This window comes from Ranitomeya variabilis, chromosome 3 (assembly GCF_051348905.1).
Source record: "Ranitomeya variabilis isolate aRanVar5 chromosome 3, aRanVar5.hap1, whole genome shotgun sequence".
In the NCBI taxonomy this organism is placed as follows: domain Eukaryota; kingdom Metazoa; phylum Chordata; class Amphibia; order Anura; family Dendrobatidae; genus Ranitomeya; species Ranitomeya variabilis.
In genome coordinates, this window is record NC_135234.1 from 217111139 (window position 1) to 217129823 (window position 18685).

An 18685-nucleotide genomic window follows, 5' to 3' on the forward strand; every position below is an offset into this window, starting at 1 on the left:
ACCTTACTTATGGAGCTGCGCAGTCTCCGTCCCGTGAACCAAGGCCGTGGCTAACACCTCCGTCTCTCCGGTCAGTAGGGTGCGTTTCGTCCCTTTGCCTCGCTGTTGGGGGCCATTTGTTATGGAAAAATTTGGGTTGGATAAATGTATCCCTGTGTGTGCTGTGGCCGCTCCCAATAAGACTGAGTATTTTGAGCGCTCAAGGAATGAGACTGAAACATCATTGTGTCAATAACATTCCATCAATACTGATACTTTATTGTACATACATAGTTTTTATGATAGCATATAGAAAGGAGTGGTTAGGGGTGGTTAGTTAATTACCATATTGTCTAGCTCCTCTGTCATTGGTTATCTAAACATATATGGAATATTGTGATTAATGCTCATATGACTGCTGATTAAGCAACTAAAATGTAGCTCTGTATCTAGGACAAAGTTGAGACATTTGATCAGCACTTAATACATCTGGTGGTGTTCCGCTTTTGGGATGGAAAACCCCATACAATCTGTCTGGCCTATATCAGTTCATGTCAGCCATTTTAAACCATTGATTATAATGTATATATTATTATAGAGGAGTATACATGCAAGTGAGATCTACATGATATATATATTTCTATCACACCTGTCACTTTGGATAAAGAGTTAATATTTATTTAAATTGCATCAAAATGCTGCCCGGTTGCTTTACTGAAAGTGCAGCTGCTGGGAGAAAGTAATCTTAGTGCAAAACTTTGAGAAAACTTAAGACACCCAAGAGGCATTTTAAAACCATGTTTATACGTAAGGTTTTTTCAAAGCTGTGTTTTTCTGCTGCTTTTTTTTCTGTAAGTTTTCGGAAGGTGCCTGTAACAAAATACATAATAGCAATCTGTTCTGATTATTGTGTTTTTGCCATTTTTTTCTTACGTTTTCCCCTTTAATTGATTCAATTTTGGTATAGATGTGATGCATTTTTATGCATTATTTTACTGTAGGAAAGTTTTGATTCTGTGCTTAAACACAACTATGTTTTTAAATGTGTTAAAAGCCTATAGAGAAAAATGCAGAAATCCTAATGTGTTTCACAGTTCAAGCAAAGTAAGTGTGATTTCATGAAGACTTACACCCACTTTGTATTTAAAGGGAATCTGTCTGTGTTTTTTGCTATTTAACCTGAGTGTAGCATGACTTGTGTGACGTACTGGGCTCTATGCTGTAGTTTCAGTACAATTAATGTGTTATCAGCAGGAGATTATTACTAGAGGACTAGGTCTCTCCTGCAGGCCAGTCCAGCTAATCAGTATAACCCCGCCCCCACCAGTGATTGGCAGTTTGCTGAGAATGTACAGTGTACACAAGAAGCTGCCAATGAGGGGTGCGGTGGGGTTATACAGAGCTCAGCATTCTGACAAATACAATATCTACAATAGAGGAAACAGATATTCTGTCAAAACAGCGCCAAGCAGTCCAGTAAGTGATACATTGTTGAAATCAGGCTCTCTACCCCTACATTATGGTGCTCTCAGATTCCATAGCAAAAACCTGCTGATAAATTCCCTTTAAAGATGCTTTTAAACTGCATGTCTTTTAACCCTTTCACGACATGCGCCGTACATGTACTGCGCATTCCGTGAATCCCCCTTTGATGTGGGCTCCGGCGCTGAGCCCGCATCAAAGTCGCGACATGTCAGCTGTTTTGTACAGCTGACATGTGCGCGCAATAGCAGCGGGCGAAATCGCTATTTACCCGCCGCTATTAACCTGTTAAATGCCGCTGTCAAACGCAGACAGCGGCATTTAACTACCACATCTGGCCGGGCAGCCGGAAATGACGTCATCGCCGACCCGTCACATGATCGGGGGTCGGCGATGTGTCAGGACAGTAACCATAGAGGTCCTTGAGACCTCTATGGTTACTGATGCCGGCCTGCTGTGAGCGCCCCCCTGTGGTCGGCGCTCACAGCACACCTGCTTTTCAGCTACATAGCAGCGATCTGATGATTTCTGCTATGTAGCAGAGCCGATCCAGTTGTGCCAGCTTCTAGCCTCCCATGGAGGCTATTGAAGCATGGCACAAGTGAAAAAAAAATGTTTTTAAAAATATGAAAAAAATATAAAAGTTTAAATCACCTCCCTTTCGCCCCATCCTAAATAAAACAATAAAAAAAAATCAAACATACACATATTTGGTATCACCGCGTTCAGAATCGCCCAATCTATCAAATAAAGAAAAGCATTAACCTGATCGCTAAACAGCGTAGCGAGAAAAAAATCCGAAATGCCAGAATTACGTTTTTTTGGTCGCCGCGACATTGCTTTAAAATGCAATAACGGGCGATCAAGAGAACATATCTGCGCCGAAATGGTATCATTGAAAACATCAGCTCGGCACGCAAAAAATAAGCCCTCACCCGACCCCAGATCACTAAAAATGGAGACGCTACAGGTATCGGAAAATTGCACTTTTTTTTTTTTTTAAGCAAAGTTTTGAATTTTTTTTCACCACTTGGATAAAAAAATAAACTACACATGTTAGGTGTCTATGAACTCGTAATGACCTAGAGAATCATAATGGCAGGTTAGTTTTAGCATTTAGCCAAACAAAAAAACAAGTGTGGGATTGCACTTTTTTTGCAATTTCACCGCACTTGGAATTTTTTTCCCGTTTTCTAGTAAAAGACATGGTAAAACCAATGGTGTCGTTCAAAAGTACAACTCGTCCCGCAAAAAATAAGCCCTCGCATGGCTGTATTGACGGAAAAATAAAAAAGTTATGGCTCTGGGAAGGAGGGGAGTGAAAAACGAAAACGCAAAAACGAAAAAGGGCCGTGACTTGAAGGGGTTAATGCGCTGGCAGTGGAACGCCAGCTAGTGCCGTGGGGTACTCAGGCCAGGTCCAGTGGTCCTTAAAGGGGGTGGTCATAGTGGCAAGGACCCAGTTTGTGGCCCTGGACACATCCAAGTCAAAGTGAAGGTCTTTAAAGGGAATGGTTTGTAAGAAAATAAAGAATGTTCGTGACGCCACCTGTGGTATTCGGTCAGCGATGACCGACGCTGCTAAAGGGGTCCACTGGGAATGATCATACTACAGCATTGATGGTATGGCTTCCCACACATGAAGCTTAGTCTCCAGGGCTCCTGGTGTAGTGGATAAAGATGACAAATGGTGTAATACTGGAAAGAATTGGAGGACACAAGGTTGCAGTCTCTTTACCTTTTACTGATGTAGTTCAGGTACCCCGATTACAGGCGATCTTTGGAATCCGGGCAGCCTGGAAGTGGTTTGGAATCCCCTTAGCCAGGTGGGGTTGGGAGCTTTCCTTACTGTGCTGTAGTTTGCATCCCTTGCTGCCTGAGGCTTCACACAAGGTCCTCTCTCTCTGTCCTATATGTAGGACAGTACCAGCATGGCAGGCAACGCGAGCCTTTTTTACAGGTGTCCCTACTTGCGGCGACTCTGCGCTCTATAAGCTGCTGTGCCTTCGGGTGTAGTTGTGGACAGGCAACTTGAAATCTCCTGCCCTCCGGTTTCAGCTGTGGAGTATACAGTCCCACACAGCCTCAGACTCCCGGTCTGGTTCCTGCGCTCTAGTGTGGAAGGAGCTCAGTCGCAGCTCCCCTCCAGCTCCTCACTTCTCCTTTGCTCCTTCTCCACTCACACTCTCCACAGACTAACAGACTAACTCCTCCCCCAGCCAGAATATATATAGGGAAGCTCCCCTGAAACCGGGTCTCCCCCTTCTGGCCTGGAGTCAGAAAGTGTTGAATGTACGTGTTACCTGTTAAAGGGATCCTCCTCGCTTCTAGGCATGGCATCACCCTCCTGTGAGGCAGGCAATACCACTGTGGTGCCTTGACTCCTGGGGTGACACACCAGCATCAGGTCATTATACTTCATTTTATATGCTGCAGCTGTAAGGGGGTCATAAAAATGGTCTTGTTCCCTCACACATGTCCTGCTAAACTAACGGTTAATGTTTTACACGTGTTTGCTGCTACATGTATATCTTGTGTTGCAGAAATGGTTTAATGCCCTTGACACTATTACTTGTATATGTGTTATGTCTTCCATGCTGATAAATGTATATACTTCTATTGTGTCATGTAATGTATTATAGGGAATGTGCCGTATTCTAATTAGCACATTTGGCGTAGTATGCAGTTCAGCCACTAGAGTGGGGTATGTTAGAATACTATAGAGAAAAGTACTTAGAGTTAGGAAATAGTTAACATAGGAGGAGCCAACTGTGTATAGGATAGAGGGTTTTCCTGTTTCTAAGCAGAAGGGCCTGGGAGCCCGTGCAGGGCAGCTGAACTTCGTAATGTTTAAGGAAAATATCCCAGCTGTTCATGGGCCTACTGCAGACAGCAGCAGAGACAGCATCAGAAACAGTAGATAGCAGCGGTTACAGCAGTGGCTAGTGCAGAAGCTACTGCAGGAGTCACAGCAGGACAGGGAGGACCCCGCAATACCGAGCCGGATGGGACGTCCTGGGAACATACTGAAAAGCACAGGGAAAGTGAAGGAAATATGCTGTGTGGAACCTAATGTTGATGCTGTAACTGAAAAGGCAAAGGAAGCATGCTGTGTGGAACCTAATGTTGATGCTGTAACTGAAATGGACGTGCTGCGTATGAAAACAAGTAAAGTTCTTTGGTTAAAGATTAAATCAGACTCTGCCTTATTGTGTACTCGATGAGAAGAAGTTTTCCTGCACTTCAGAGAAGACACTGAGGACCAGGCAAGTAAGACAGTGGGACTTTATCTATATGATGCGGGCGGTCAGGGCGCGCTTGAGCAGACACCTATGTGGGCCATGACTATGGCCCTGCCCGATGTTCACACAGCATTTGGAAAAGAACACTGCATGCAAATGTAAGGGGTAATTCAAAGGGCAAGCGGCAGCAGCCCAAGCACTGTGGTCCCAAGGAATGTGCCCAGGGCCGGAGGTTCTTCACCCCTGTTTTAAAGTATCAGTCGCTGAATCAGACAAAAACATCTTGAAACCCCAAACTCCATCAACAGTGACGAACATAAGAAAAAACAGGCAGCCAGATAAAAAGGTGCAAATGTAAACTAATTGAAAAACACCAAAAATTATATAAAAACAGGTGCAATGCAATAATGAATCAGGTATGTAGATTTGTATGGTTAAATTTGATCTTGACTGAGATCGAAAACTTGCATGTGCTTTTTTTTTTGTTAGGACTGGTATACATTTCTGTTATTTACCCTATATTGTACCATAAATTCTGATGAAACGTCAAAAGTTGCAAAACTTTTGTGTAACTTCAAGATGTTGACAATTTTTGCATTTTTGCAATAACCTTAGAAAAAAATGAATCACAATTGATCGTAGCTGGAAGGAGGAATAATTTAACATTTTCAAAAGTTTTTTCAAGTGTATATATATTATATATGGACTTATAAAATCAAGAAACATATAAGTAACAAAGCAAAACAAGCATTTGTACAGTAAGAAAAATCACAAACTGCAGCAATTTATATTTTCTGAAGGCTTGATGGTGGTTGATAAGTTTGAGGAAAAGATGAAGAACACGAACAGATGTTGTAGAAAAAAATAAATTTTTTTTTTTTAATTATCACAAGGGTTTCATCCTCAGACTTCTGCAAAAAAAAAAGTAAAGTTGTTACTCTGCAAAGTAAAAAACATTTTCACATCAATGTATTATCTGCAAATAAGTGGTGTATGCCCCCTAAACTGCATTTTCACACAAAAAAGTGTAACTCAAAAAATGACCAATGTACTTCAAGGACGTTTCACCTCACTATAAGGCCTCGTTCAGTCATCCGTGTTTCACATCCGTGTTTTCAATGGATGCAAGTAGTAGCTATTATAATTAGTGATGAGGGAGTATACTCGTTGCTCGGTTTTCCCAAGCATGCTTGGGTGATCTCAAAGTATTTGTAAGTGCTCAGAGACTTAGTTTTTGGTGACACAGCTGCATGATTTACGGCTGCTAGTCAGGCTGAATACACGTGAAGAATGCCTGGTTGCTAGGGAATCCCCACATTTATTCAAGCTGGCTAGCAGTCGCAAATCATGCAGCTCAGGTGAGGAAAACTAAATCTCTGAGCACTTAGAAATACTCTGAGATCACCCGAGCGTGCTCGGGAAAACCCGAGCAGCGAGTGTACTCGCTCATCACTAATTATAATCGACGAGATGGTAGCCCGATTCTAACGCATAGGGTATTCTAGAATATGTATGCAGTTTATTTATGAAGATTTTAGAATAATACATTGAATACACAGGATTCAGCCGACCGCGACCAATTAGTGAAGCGTGGTTCAAATCCCGCGCAAATTCGCGGCCGGACTGCGCCTGTTGCTGATTGTTCGCGGCCGGCCATGTAGTATATAGCAGCCCACGTAGTAAATAGAACAGCCACATAGTATATTGCACAGCCACGTAGTATATAGCACAGCCACGTAGAATATAGCACAGCCCACGGAATATATAGCACAGCCCACGAAGTATATGTAGCACAACCACGTAGTATATAAGACAGCCCACGGAGTGTATAACAGCCGACAGCATATAACACAGCCACATAGTTTATAACGGCCCACGTAGCATATAACACAGCTCACGTAGTATATAACAGCCCACGCACGCAGTATATAACAGCCCATGTAGTGTATAACACAGCCCATGTAGTGTATGACACAGCCCACGTAGTGTATAACACAGCCCACGTAGTGTATAACACTGGCCACGTAGTGTATAATACAGGCCACGTATTGTATAACACAGCCCACGTAGTGTATAACACAGCCCACGTAGTGCATAACACAGGCCACGTAGTATATAACACAGCCCATGTAGTATATAGCACAGCCCACGCAGTATATTGCACAGCCCACGTAGTACATTGCACAGCCCACGTAGTATATTGCACAGCCCACGTAGTATATTGCACAGCCCACGTAGTATATTGCACAGCCCACGTATTATATTGCACAGCCCACGTAGTATATTGTACAGCCCACGCAGTATATTGCACCGCCCACGTAGTATATTGCACAGCCCATGTAGTATATTGCACAGCCCATGTAGTATATTGCACAGCCCACGAAGTATATTGCACAGCCCACGTATTATATTGCACAGCCCACGTATTATATTGCACAGCCCACGTAGTATATTGTACAGCCCACGCAGTACATTGCACAGCCCACGTATTATATTGCACAGCCCATGTAGTACATTGCACAGTCCACATATTATATTGCACAGCCCACGTAGTATATTGCACAGCCCATGTAGTATATTGCACAGCCCACGTATTATATTGCACAGCCCATGTAGTATATTGCACAGCCCACGCAGTATATAGCAATGTGGGTATCATCCCTGTTAAAAAAAAGCATTAAAATAAAAAAAGTTATATACTCGCCTTCCGTTGGCCCCAGATCCAAGCGAGGCGTTTACCGATGCTCCTCGCGCGCTCCGGTCCCAAGAGTGCATTGCGGTCTCGCGAGATGATGACGTAGCGGTCTCGCGAGACTGCTACTTCATCATCTCGCAAGACCGCAATGCATGGAGCGGTCACCGGAGCATCGCAAGGAGCGGGAAAGGCCGGTTCTGGATCCGAGGGCATACTTTATGGATCCACCACCATCCGATTACAATAAGATGATACAATTGTCATGGCTGCTCCTCAGACTTACCGCCACAATCTGCACTGTGGTCTATGCATGCCACTAGACACTTGCAGTATCCAGTGTCCCTGTCATTTGTCTTTGTCACCTCAATCATCTAGCTCATTATATAGGATATTTTTGTATTTATCTTCATGGTATGTGTATGTAATAAACTTTTTTGATATATTTATAATGAGACACTGGTGGTCCATTTTTCTTACTTGGCTATTCAGACATTACACATCTGATTCAAGGCTTTTAACTCAGGTTCTTTGTGGGTTTTCAATTTTGTACAGTTGCCCCCTCTCCTTGTTTCTATTTATCAAGTGATAGCGGTATGTTATCCTTTGCTAAACCTGTTACAGTCCAAGGGTCTCCTTTTTTTGCCGTCAACTTTACGGACTGTGATGGTATCAGCTCCTCCGGCATGAAGACTATTTGTGCTATTTCATGACTGGGGAAAAGTGTCAGTGTGTCCTCTCTCAAATTTACACATCTCACGGGCACTTTCCCATCTTGTACGGTAGCCAATGTTCAGGCAATTAGGAGTCCGGGTGGTAGAGTCTTTATAGCAGCTGGTTCTAGTTTTACTTCCACTCCTTCCAGAGGGGTGCAGGCCCGGACAGGGACAGAGAGCACGGTCTGCCCCGAAGGTATTTCAAGACTGTTTGCAGCCAGAATGACCACTCTGCCCAGCACTTTTCTATCGCAGAATTCTTGCTTCTGAACCGTCCAAATCAACTTGAAATATTTTCCTTTGAGGTGTTATGGGGCTCCATTGTCTCAGAAACAGGTCTCGGGACTTGTTGATAAGCAAACTTCCGAACTCCTTAAGCACATTCATCCCTAGGGTAACAGTATATCCACGCTCAGTGTCACCCAAAGTCAGTACTACACCTCGGCGAACCAAGTCTTTGCCGCAGACTCTAATTTGTATCCATGCCACCCCTGCGACTGGGATGGGGAGCTGATTGGCGGCAGTCAACCTTATCACCTGTAGCCACTCAGTCCTCATCGCCTCAGGAAAATGATTTCTGAAATACTTCTCTGACATTATGGTTACTTGGGAGCCGGTATCTACTAGACAGCGTATGGCCCGTCCATCTATTTCGTCCCAGACTAATGGACACCTTGAAACTAAATTGGTGGGACTTCTGGTTCTTCTTACTGGCTGTTCTGGCTCCGGGCGGCGTCCCCCAGCATCGGTGCCTCCTAGTTTAATAGGTGACGCTGGAGAGGCCGCCCATGTTGTGGGCACATTTGGGCCATGTGCCCCAGCTCTCCACAGAGGAAGCAGGTAGGAAGTTCCTCCCGGCAAGATGCTCTTCCGCCCCGTCGCGATTCTGAGACAGCCCTGCTCCCAGATGAGCTCAGCGAGGTCACCTTCTTTTTAGTTTCTGTCAAGTCTTCCCTCATCTCTTGGATTTCTCTCTGCAAATCTTCCAACCATCCGGGAGCAGCCAATGCATTCACGGCCACCTCTCCGGTCCAGACCTTCACCACCAGAACTGTCGCCCCCTGTTCTTACTCGCGCGCGTGCCTCACTTCCAACTTCTGTAAAAGTCTTGTGTGGGTTCGCACGCAAACGCTCCCGCAGGGCCTGTTTCAGCAGCACATCTATCAACCCGGTCACTAACTGATCACGCAGCACCACGTCAATCGACCCTACCCCCACACCGTCTTTCTGGGATATGGCAGTGTGTATTTCCTGCAATACGTTCACGAACTGTGTCACTGTCTCCCCTTCTTTTTTAATCCGGCTAAACAGTCACATGCGCAGCTCTCATACATCTGTGGGGTCCCCATGTGTTTCCTCCTGTATACGTAACTAGAGTTAAGCGACTTTTTCTTTTCGGATCGAGTCGGGTTTCGCGAAACCCGACTTTGTCAAGAGTCAGGTTGGGTGAAATCTGCCGATTGCGTAAAGTCGGGGGCCGACTGAAACACGAAACCCAATGCAAGTCAATGGGGAATCAAAGTCGGCAGGGAGTGGAGGACAGAAAAACACCTACAGTGCCCATTTTAATGCCAAAAACATCAATTCTTATTACTGAAGCTTGTCAATCTTAATTTACTTTATAATAATAGTTAGGCATTGAAAACTGGGGGTCATTTGGCTAAAGTTGTGGGGGGTAGGGCTGGTTCAAGATTTTCGTGGGCCCAGGAAACGTGGAATAAGTCACGGCGGTGGAGCAGGGAGAGGTAAGTATTTCAACTTTGCAAGTGCTGTGATCCTGAGCAAGCAGGGGGGGCCCACTCGTTGGCACTGGCACAGGGCCCCTCAGTACGGCAGTGTGTTTGACGGCGGGTGGCGCCTCCCACCGGCAGAGACACTTTTGCGTACTATGAGGGGCCCTGTGCCAGTGACATCGCCAACGAGTATGCTCACCCCACCTGATGAAGGAACCTGCACTTTCATCTGCACCTTCCTCTTTGTCCCCGTGTAAGGTGGTATAGTATGCGGGAAGGAGAACCTGACTTTCAGCAGGGTCAGATTCTGGCTGTGTAGAGTGCAAGGGGAATGTAGTGGTCTGGGTCAATGTACCAGCAGACTCATCTAGCAGTGGCTGGGCAATGGGCAGGATGAGGAGGAAACACAGTTAGCAGGCCCAAATAATAAAGTGGGCTAAATGCAGTTCAAAATTGGTAACAGGACTAAACAGGTGGCATTGCTTTGTTCAGCGGAGGACAACTGTAAGGAGTGGCAGACACAGTTAGTAGGCTCAAATAATAAAGTGGGCTAAATGCAGTTTAAAATTGATAACAGGACTAAACAGGCGGCGTTGCTTTGTTCAGTGGAGGACAACTGTAATGAGCGGCAGACACAGTTAGTAGGCCCAAATAATAAAGTAGTCCTGTTCAAAATTGGTAACAGGACTAAACAGGCAGCATTGCTTTTTTTCAGTGGAGGACAACTGTAATTAGTGGCAGACTGTTGTGGATTCTGTTTGTGGGCTCCCTCTGGTGGTTACTGCTGGTACTGGGTGACTTTGGTGGGTTGCGGCCTTTGGTTTCCACCTGTCCATCAGTGGCTGGGTGTTTCCTATTTTACCTGGCCTTTCTGTCATTTCCCTTGCCGGCTATCAATGTATTCAGATGTGCTCTGTTTGGTTCCTGCCTACCTGCTCCCAGATCTTTCAGGATAAGCTAAGTGCTGATTTTCAGTTGTTTGGTTTTTTGTCCAGCTTGCTTATTATGTCTCTATGCTAGCTGGTAGCTCTAGTGGACTGAGGTTCTCCCCATGTGCCATGAGTTGGCACATGGGTTCTTGTAATCTCAGGATGGTTTTTTGATTAGGGTTTTTTGCTGACCGCTCAGTCCCCTTTTTGTATCGTTCTGCTTTCTAGTTTACAGCGGGCCTCAATTTGCTAAAACTATATATATCATCTCTATGTGTGTGCCTTCCTCTCATTTCACCGTCAATACATGTGGGGGGCAACTATATCTTTTGGGGTTCATTCCGCTGGAGGCAAGTGAGGTCTTTATTTTCTCTGCAGTGCTAGTTAGCTCTTAGGCTGGTGCGTGGCGTCTAGAACCAACGTAGGCACGCTCCCTGGCTATCTCTAGTTGCGTTTGTCAGGCGTAGGGCAGCGGTCAGCCCAGGTTCCATCACCCTAGAGCTCGTCCGTAATATTTTTGTACTTTGCTTGTCCTGTGCTATCCCTAGCCATTGGGATTCATGACAGCAGACACAGTTAGTAGACCCAAATAATAAAGTGAGCTAAATGCAGTTCAAAATTGGTAACAGGACTAAACAGGCGGCATTGCTTTGTTCAGTGGAGGACAACTGTAATGAGTGGCTGACACAGTTAGTAGGCCCAAATAATTAAGTAGGCTAAATGCAGTTCAAAATTAGTAACAGGACTAAACAGGTGGCATTGCTTTATTCAGTGGAGGACAACTGTAATGAGGGGCAGACACAGTTAGTAGGCCCAAATAATAAAGTGGGCTAAATGCAGTTCAAATGTGGTAACAGGACTAAACAGGCGGCATTGCTTTGTTCAGTGAAGGACAACTGTAATGGGGGCAGACACAGTTAGTAGGCCCAAATATTAAAGTGGGCTAAATGTCTGCCAAAAAATTGTTCATAAATAAACAGGTGGCATAGCTAGATACAGGGGTGGGCTCCTCTGCTGAGTAGCAGACAGTGGTAGTAGGCGCAAAGTATTAACTGGTCTAAATGGAGGTCAGGGCCCCTGTATATTTTAACTATCATCTATCATTTCAACAAATTTGTATTGGCAGTGCCATTGAAGGATTTAACAGCACAGGCTACACACTTGTGGAGCAGGGAGAGGTAAGTATTGCAAGTGGTAGAGCACTGTTCGAGCTGGGGGGGAACACTCTCGTGGGCGGCGGTACTGGCACAGGGCCCCTCATATTACGACGGTGTGTCTAACGTTAGTTGTGCACCACCACCGTCAGAGACACTTCATTGTACTATGAGGGACCCTGTGCCAGTGCTGTCGCCCAAGAGTGGGCACACCCACCTGTCCAGGCAAACGGCACTCACACGGGTGCTTGAGCCAGGTGGTGACCACAGCCCTGTGGGGGGAGTCAGCATATTTAGGGAGGTATAAAAATGGCCTATGGTGGACATTCAGCAGCTGCAAATGGAGGAATTGAAGCAGTCAGTAAGAGGAGGCCAAAAGCAAGACATTTTTCAGGCAAGCTACGTGTCAGCAGGGGAAGGTGGGGCCAAATAATTTGAAATCCATGATTGGTTCATTTTAATGGAGGTTAGATCATCGACATTTCGGATAGCCAGACATGTCCTTTTTTCGGTCAGTATTGAACCAGCAGCACTGAAGACTCTTTCGGATAGCACACTAGCAGCAGGGCAAGTGAGTTCCAGTAATGCATATTCTGCCAATTCAGGCCAGGTGTCTATTTTAGATGCCCAGTAATCGAAGGGGAATGACCTGTGAGGGAGAACATTGATGAGGGAGGAAAAGTAGTTCGTAACCATACTGGAAAAATGCTGTCTCCTGTCACTTTGAATCGATGCAGCAGTACCTGTCGTGTCAGCGGTCATTGCGAAATCACTACACAACCTGGTCATAAAACCCCTCTGTCCAACGCCAGTTCGGATTTGTGCACTTCTAACACCTCTGCCATGTTTCCCCCTATGGCTCGTGTGAGAACCATCACCGCCGCTGTGTGCTGGGAATGCCTCAACCAAACGGTCTACAAGAGTTGCTTGTTTGGTGGCCAATATTTGCTCAAGGTTCTCATGTGGCATGATATTTTGCAATTTCCCTTTATAGCGTGGATCCAGGAGGCAGGCCAACCAGTAATCGTCATCGGTCATCATTTTGATAATGCGTGGGTCCCTTTTTAGGATACGCAAGGCATAATCCGCCATGTGGGCCAATGTTCCAGGTGTCAATTCACTGCTTGTGCTGGGTTGAGGAGCACTTTCTGGCAAATCAACATCACTTGTCTCCCTCAAAAACCCTGTACCTGACCTTGCAACGCTACCAGTTTCTATTGCCCCCTGAGAAGCTTCCTCCTCCCATAAATATTCATCCCCATCATCCTCCTCTTCGTCCGCCACCTCATCCAGGAGACTTCCCTGAGCAGACAATGGCTGACTGTCATCAAGGCTTCCCTCCTCCTCGGCTGCAGACGCCTGCTCCTTAATGTGCGTCAAACTTTGCATCAGCAGACACATTAGTGGGAAGCTCATGCTTATGATGGCGTTGTCTGCACTTACCAGCCGTGTGCATTCCTCAAAACACTGAAGGACTTGACAGAGGTCCTGTAGCTTCGACCACTGCACACCAGACAACTCCATGTCTGCCATCCAAGTGCCTGCCCGTGTATGTGTACACTCGCACAGATAAATTACAGCACGCGTCTGTTCGCACAGCCTCTGAAGCATGTGCAGTGTGGAGTTCCACCTTGTTGCAACGTCGATTATTAGGCGGTACTGGGGCAGATTCAGCGATTGCTGATGGTTCAGCATACAGCTGGATTGTATGGGCGACCGGCGGATGTGCGAGCAAAGTCTTCGCACCTTCAGGAGCAGGGCTGGTAACCCCGGATAATTTTTCAGGAAGCACTGCACCACCAGTTTGAAGGTGTGAGCCAGGCAAGGTATGTGTTTCAGTTCTGAAAGCGCTATGGCAGCCATAAAATTCCTTCTGTTATCACTGACTACCTTGCCTGCCTCAAGATGTACACTGCCCAGCCATGACTGAGTGTCTTGCTGCAATTACTCGGCCAGTACGTCCGCGGTGTGTCTGTTGTCGCCCAAACACTTCATTTGTAACACAGCCTGCTGACGCTTACCGCTAGCTGTTCGATAATGGGACACCTCATGTGCAACACTGGCAGCTGGGGATTGAGTGGTCATGCAACTGCGCTCTGTGGACGAGCTTTCGCTTCTGGAGGAGGAGGAGGGGTGGCGAATGCCTACAGCCAATTGTTTCCTAGACCGTGGGCTAGGCAGAACTTTCCCACTATGGCTGTCCCCAGTGGACCCTGCATCTACCACATTAACCCAGTGCGCCGTGATGGACATGTAACTTCCCTGGCCATGCCTACTGGTCCATGCATCTGTTGTGAGGTGCACCTTTCCACTGACTGCCTCAGTGCATGGACAATGCGGTCTTTGACATGCTGGTGGAGGGCTGGGATGGCTTTTCTCGCAAAGAAGTGCCGACTGGGTAGGTCATAGCGTGGTACTGCTTAGGACATCAGGTCTTTGAAAGCTTCGCTTTCAACCAACCATAGGGCATCATCTCTAACGAGTTTAGTCTAGCAGTGTGGGCGTTCAAACCCTGTGTACACGGATGAGAGGATGAGTACTTTCTTTTCCCAACCAGAGTCTCTTGTAGGGTGAGCTGGACTGGAGAGCTGCATATGGTGGAACTAGCGGTGGTGGAGGTGGACATGGCGGATTGAGACAGGGTTGGTGATGGCATTCTTGATGTTGGCCTACATACAGTGTTTCCTACAAATAACCTTGTGATTCCCTGACTGCTTTGGCCTTGCGATGATGCCTCCACATTTGCTGCTGGTGGTGTCCTAACCGGTGGGCTTACAGTGAGGGAAGCAATGTAGCGTTGCTGACTACCTTCATTCTGAGCAGGTGCACCAACGGTACGTGACGTTTGGTAGTTAGTCCAGGCTTGCAAGTGCATGTTGGTTAAATGTCTACGCATGCTCGTTGTATTTACATTTTGAAGATTCTTCCCTCTGCTAAAGGTCTTTGAGCATTTCTTACAGATAACTTTTGACTGATCATTCGGATCTTGGTTAAAAAATTGCCACACTGCACTCTTCCTACTATCGAATACCTTTTCAGACATTGCACGCTGTGCTACTTTCACCGGATGGCCATGCTGTCCTAAAACTGTTTTTGTTTTTGACACACGTTTTTGGCCTGATACGGACCTGCCAGATGACAGCTGTTGCGATGTAGATGGCTGCTGCGGATCATCCTCCTCCGCTTCTGAGCTACAGGCAGCGGCACCCTCTTCCCCCAATGGCTGCCAATCTGGGTCAACAACTGGATCATATATCACCTCTTCAATGTCATGTGCACCTTCCTCTGTGTCACCGTGTAAGGTGCTATAGCGTTCTGGACGGGGCACCATTGTGTCAGGACTCTGAACATTTTTTACCTTTTGTGCATTACTGCCCTTTTTCAAGATGGAGTCTTTGGTCTCATGTGCACTATACTCCACCCAGCCTTCAGTCTTTGCTAGAGTATTCTGCCTTGCATCCAGCTCCTGCCTCTGATTACTCCCTGGCTATACACCTGCTCCTGTGAACCTGTGTGGGGATCCTGCTACTCTGCTCTGAGTTTCTGCTGCATACACAAGATTCCAGTAATCCTCCTTCATCTGCTGTTCGTGTTTACTTCCATCTGCATTTGCTGGACATGAAAGCTGCTGCTGCTTTGCATTAACCAGAGACTATTAACCAGGCCTCCCTGGTTGAGCTAAGATATGATTTGAACTGCCTAATAAGCATATCTGTGCCTGGATTAAGACAAGGATTTATTCATGTCAAGTATCCTCAAGAATAACTGTGCTTCATAGACTTTCTGCTTGATTCCATTTTCCTCTGAAGTTTCCTATAGACTGCTAAGCTGCATTTATTATTTGCACCAAGTGTTGTGGACTTGAGTTTCTCTCTGCACCTGTTTGAATCACCGTATGATAATATAGACTTTACCACTTATAAAACTGTGTCCTGTAGTTGTCTTGTTCCACGCAAAGAGTATCCTGAGTTATCCCCTATAATTATTACAGGATACTCTAGCCTAAAAAAAAAAAGGAGGCTGCTGGAACAATTACTGCAGAAAGCAAATTAGAGCAGGTGTTTTCCATAATTAGATCACTCCAGAAAGAGGTGGAAGGTCTGCAAAAGAAGTTTGGAAGCTTTGAACACAATCAACAAGTGTTTGGACAAACTTTGCAGGACTTAAGCAACTGCATGGCAGCCCAGGAAAACAAACTTGCTGGCATAGAGTCCCAGTATGGACGGGCTTTTCAGGACATAAGTACGCAAATAGCTGCACAAGTGACTTTACCCTCTGGGCAACTGCCACCAGCTAGCCCACCTAAGTTGCCCCCATTCAGATTTAAAGGGACAGTCACCTGAATTTGGAGGGAACAATCTTTAGCCATGGGGGCGGGGTTTTCGGGTGTTTGATTCACCCTTTCCTTACCCGCTGGCTGCATGCTGGCTGCAATATGGTATTGAAGTTCATTCTCTGTCCTCCATAGTACACGCCTGCGCAAGGCAAGATTGCCTTGTGCAGGCATGTACTACGGAGGACAGAGAATGAACTTCAATCCCATATTGCAGCCAGCATGCAGCCAGTGGGTAAGGAAAGGGTGAATCAAACACCCGAAAACCCCGCCCCTATGGCTAAAGATTGTTCCCTCCAAATTCAGGTGACAGTGTCCCTTTAATGGTGATCGTGACAAATTTCGTGGCTTTGTGAATCAATGTATGCTATATTTTGATGTGCATGCTGACCGTTTTACTGATAGACCCAAAGTATTGTGTGTAATAATGCTACTGACCTCACGAGCATTCGCCTGGGCGAATCTGATGATTGAGTCTCGTGACCCACGGTTAAATGACTTGGATGATTTCTTGGCCGCTATGGCATTAATGTTTGATGACCCTAATCTCCGTGCAACCGCTGAATCTGCTTTGTTGTCTTTACGTCAGGCTAAACGTTCTGTTATTGAGTATGCCACTGAATTCAGGAGATTGGCGGTAGATACCAATTGGGACAGTTATGCACAATTGCCTATTTTTAAAAGGGGTCTGTCTAGTATTGTAAAAGATGAACTAGCCCGCTCTGTTTCACCACAAGAGCTAGAGACATTTATACAGCATTGTGTGCGCATAGACATTCGCCTTACTGAGCGTAGGCAGGAGAAATTTGCTGCTTATAACCGTGTTTCTAACTTTTCCCTTCCTTCCAAAGAGCCTGCAGGTAAAACCTCTCGGGAGGTGGAGGAGGTGCCCATGCAAATTGATTCCGTTCAGAGGCGCGAGATCAATGAGCGCCGGGAGCATCGCCTGCGTGAAAGTCTATGTTTCTACTGTGGCCAGTCTGACCACTTCTTGATCAAGTGTCCTAGATGGCCTGACAAGGTGCTAGCAGCAATAGGGGAGTATGACAACTGTGATGATGAATCTGACATCTCTGAATGTAGCCTGCCTTTAAACACTGTATTCCATTCACTTTCTATGACTTCACCCCTCAAGGAGCTGAAGGAAAAGAACAATCACTGTTCTCTCCCTATTAAGATCCTGTGTTTAGGACAGTGGATTTCCAGTTCAGCTATGATTGACTCTGGTGCAGGTGGCAATTTCATGGATATCGCATTTGCCAAGGAACATGATATTAAAATTCAGCAAAGAGCCTCTCCAATTACCGTGGATGGGTCACCTTTAATCTCTGGGCCTGTGGATCAGGAGACCGTACCCCTTGAAATTTTGTTGGAACCTAAGCATCAGGAGCAACTTTCTTTCTTGCTAATTTCTTCTCATTTTCCTGTGATTTTAGGCATTCCTTGGTTGCGTTCTCAACCCAATTATCAACTGGGAGACCATCTTACCAACAAGGAGCAACTCACCGTTAACAGAAGCTGTCCCTGAGTCCACAGGTACGGAACCACATGTACAGGTATTTTCTTTACCTCCAGCATATAAAGAGTTCTCTGACCTCTGTGACAAGAAGAATGCAGATCAGCTTCCTCCACACAGGCATTATGACTGTCCCATTGAGCTGCTTCCCGGGGCAGCCATTCCTTTTAGTAACGTATACCCTTTGGCGGCACCTGAGCTTCAAGCCTTAAAGGAGCAAATTGATGAAAATCTGGCCAAAGGGTTGAAAAGGTCCTTTTTCCTCACCAGCAGGGGCACCTATCTTTTTTGTAAAGAAGGATGGGACCCTGAGTTGACTATTGAGAACTCAATAAGGTAACCGTACGAAACCGTTACCCTTTGCCTCTGATTCCCGAATTACTGGAATGAGTCCGCCATGCTAAGGTGTTCTCTAAACTGGATCTTCGTGGGGCTTATAATTTGGTGCGTATTCGTCCAGGGGATGAGTGGAAGACAGCATTCAGATGCCGGTATGGACACTTTGAATCTCTTGTGATGCCCTTCGGGCTTTGTAACGCCCCTGCAGCATTTCAACACCTTGCTAATGACATTTTCAGAGATTTGTTGGACCAGTTTGTAGTGATCTATTTGGACGATATACTAATCTTTTCTGACTCTCTACAGGAACATGAAGAACATGTCAAAACTTTTAAGACATCTGAAAGAGAACCATCTGTATATTAAGCCGGAGAAATGCGAGTTCCATCGCTCTGAGATACAGTGTTAGGGCTAGCGGAACGCACAAAATTATAAGAGACATGGTATGAGGTGCGTTCGCAGCCCGGGGTCCACTGTGCAGAGATGGAACCTGCTACTGAGTAATGACGGACTATATGGCGGTACAATGTGGATACACACACGGGTTAAGTTCACCCTGTGTGAAGGAAG

At 45.9% G+C, this 18685-nt stretch overlaps 1 protein-coding gene across 4 annotated transcripts in view; it reads right to left on the reverse strand.

The window, feature by feature from the left end:
- Positions 1–2448: 2448 nt before the first annotated feature.
- The window catches only part of LOC143815672 (uncharacterized), a 219540-nt gene continuing 203303 nt past the window's right edge, over positions 2449–18685 (reverse strand). For 3 of the 4 annotated variants that reach the window (XM_077295172.1, XM_077295173.1, XM_077295170.1), the window contains one exon: positions 2450–5614. In XM_077295172.1, the coding sequence (XP_077151287.1) occupies positions 5607–5614 (8 nt within the window). In that variant the 3' untranslated portion in view covers positions 2450–5606. Of the gene's footprint in view, positions 5615–18685 lie in introns of all 4 variants that reach the window. The other variant, XM_077295171.1, reaches the window with a different exon arrangement.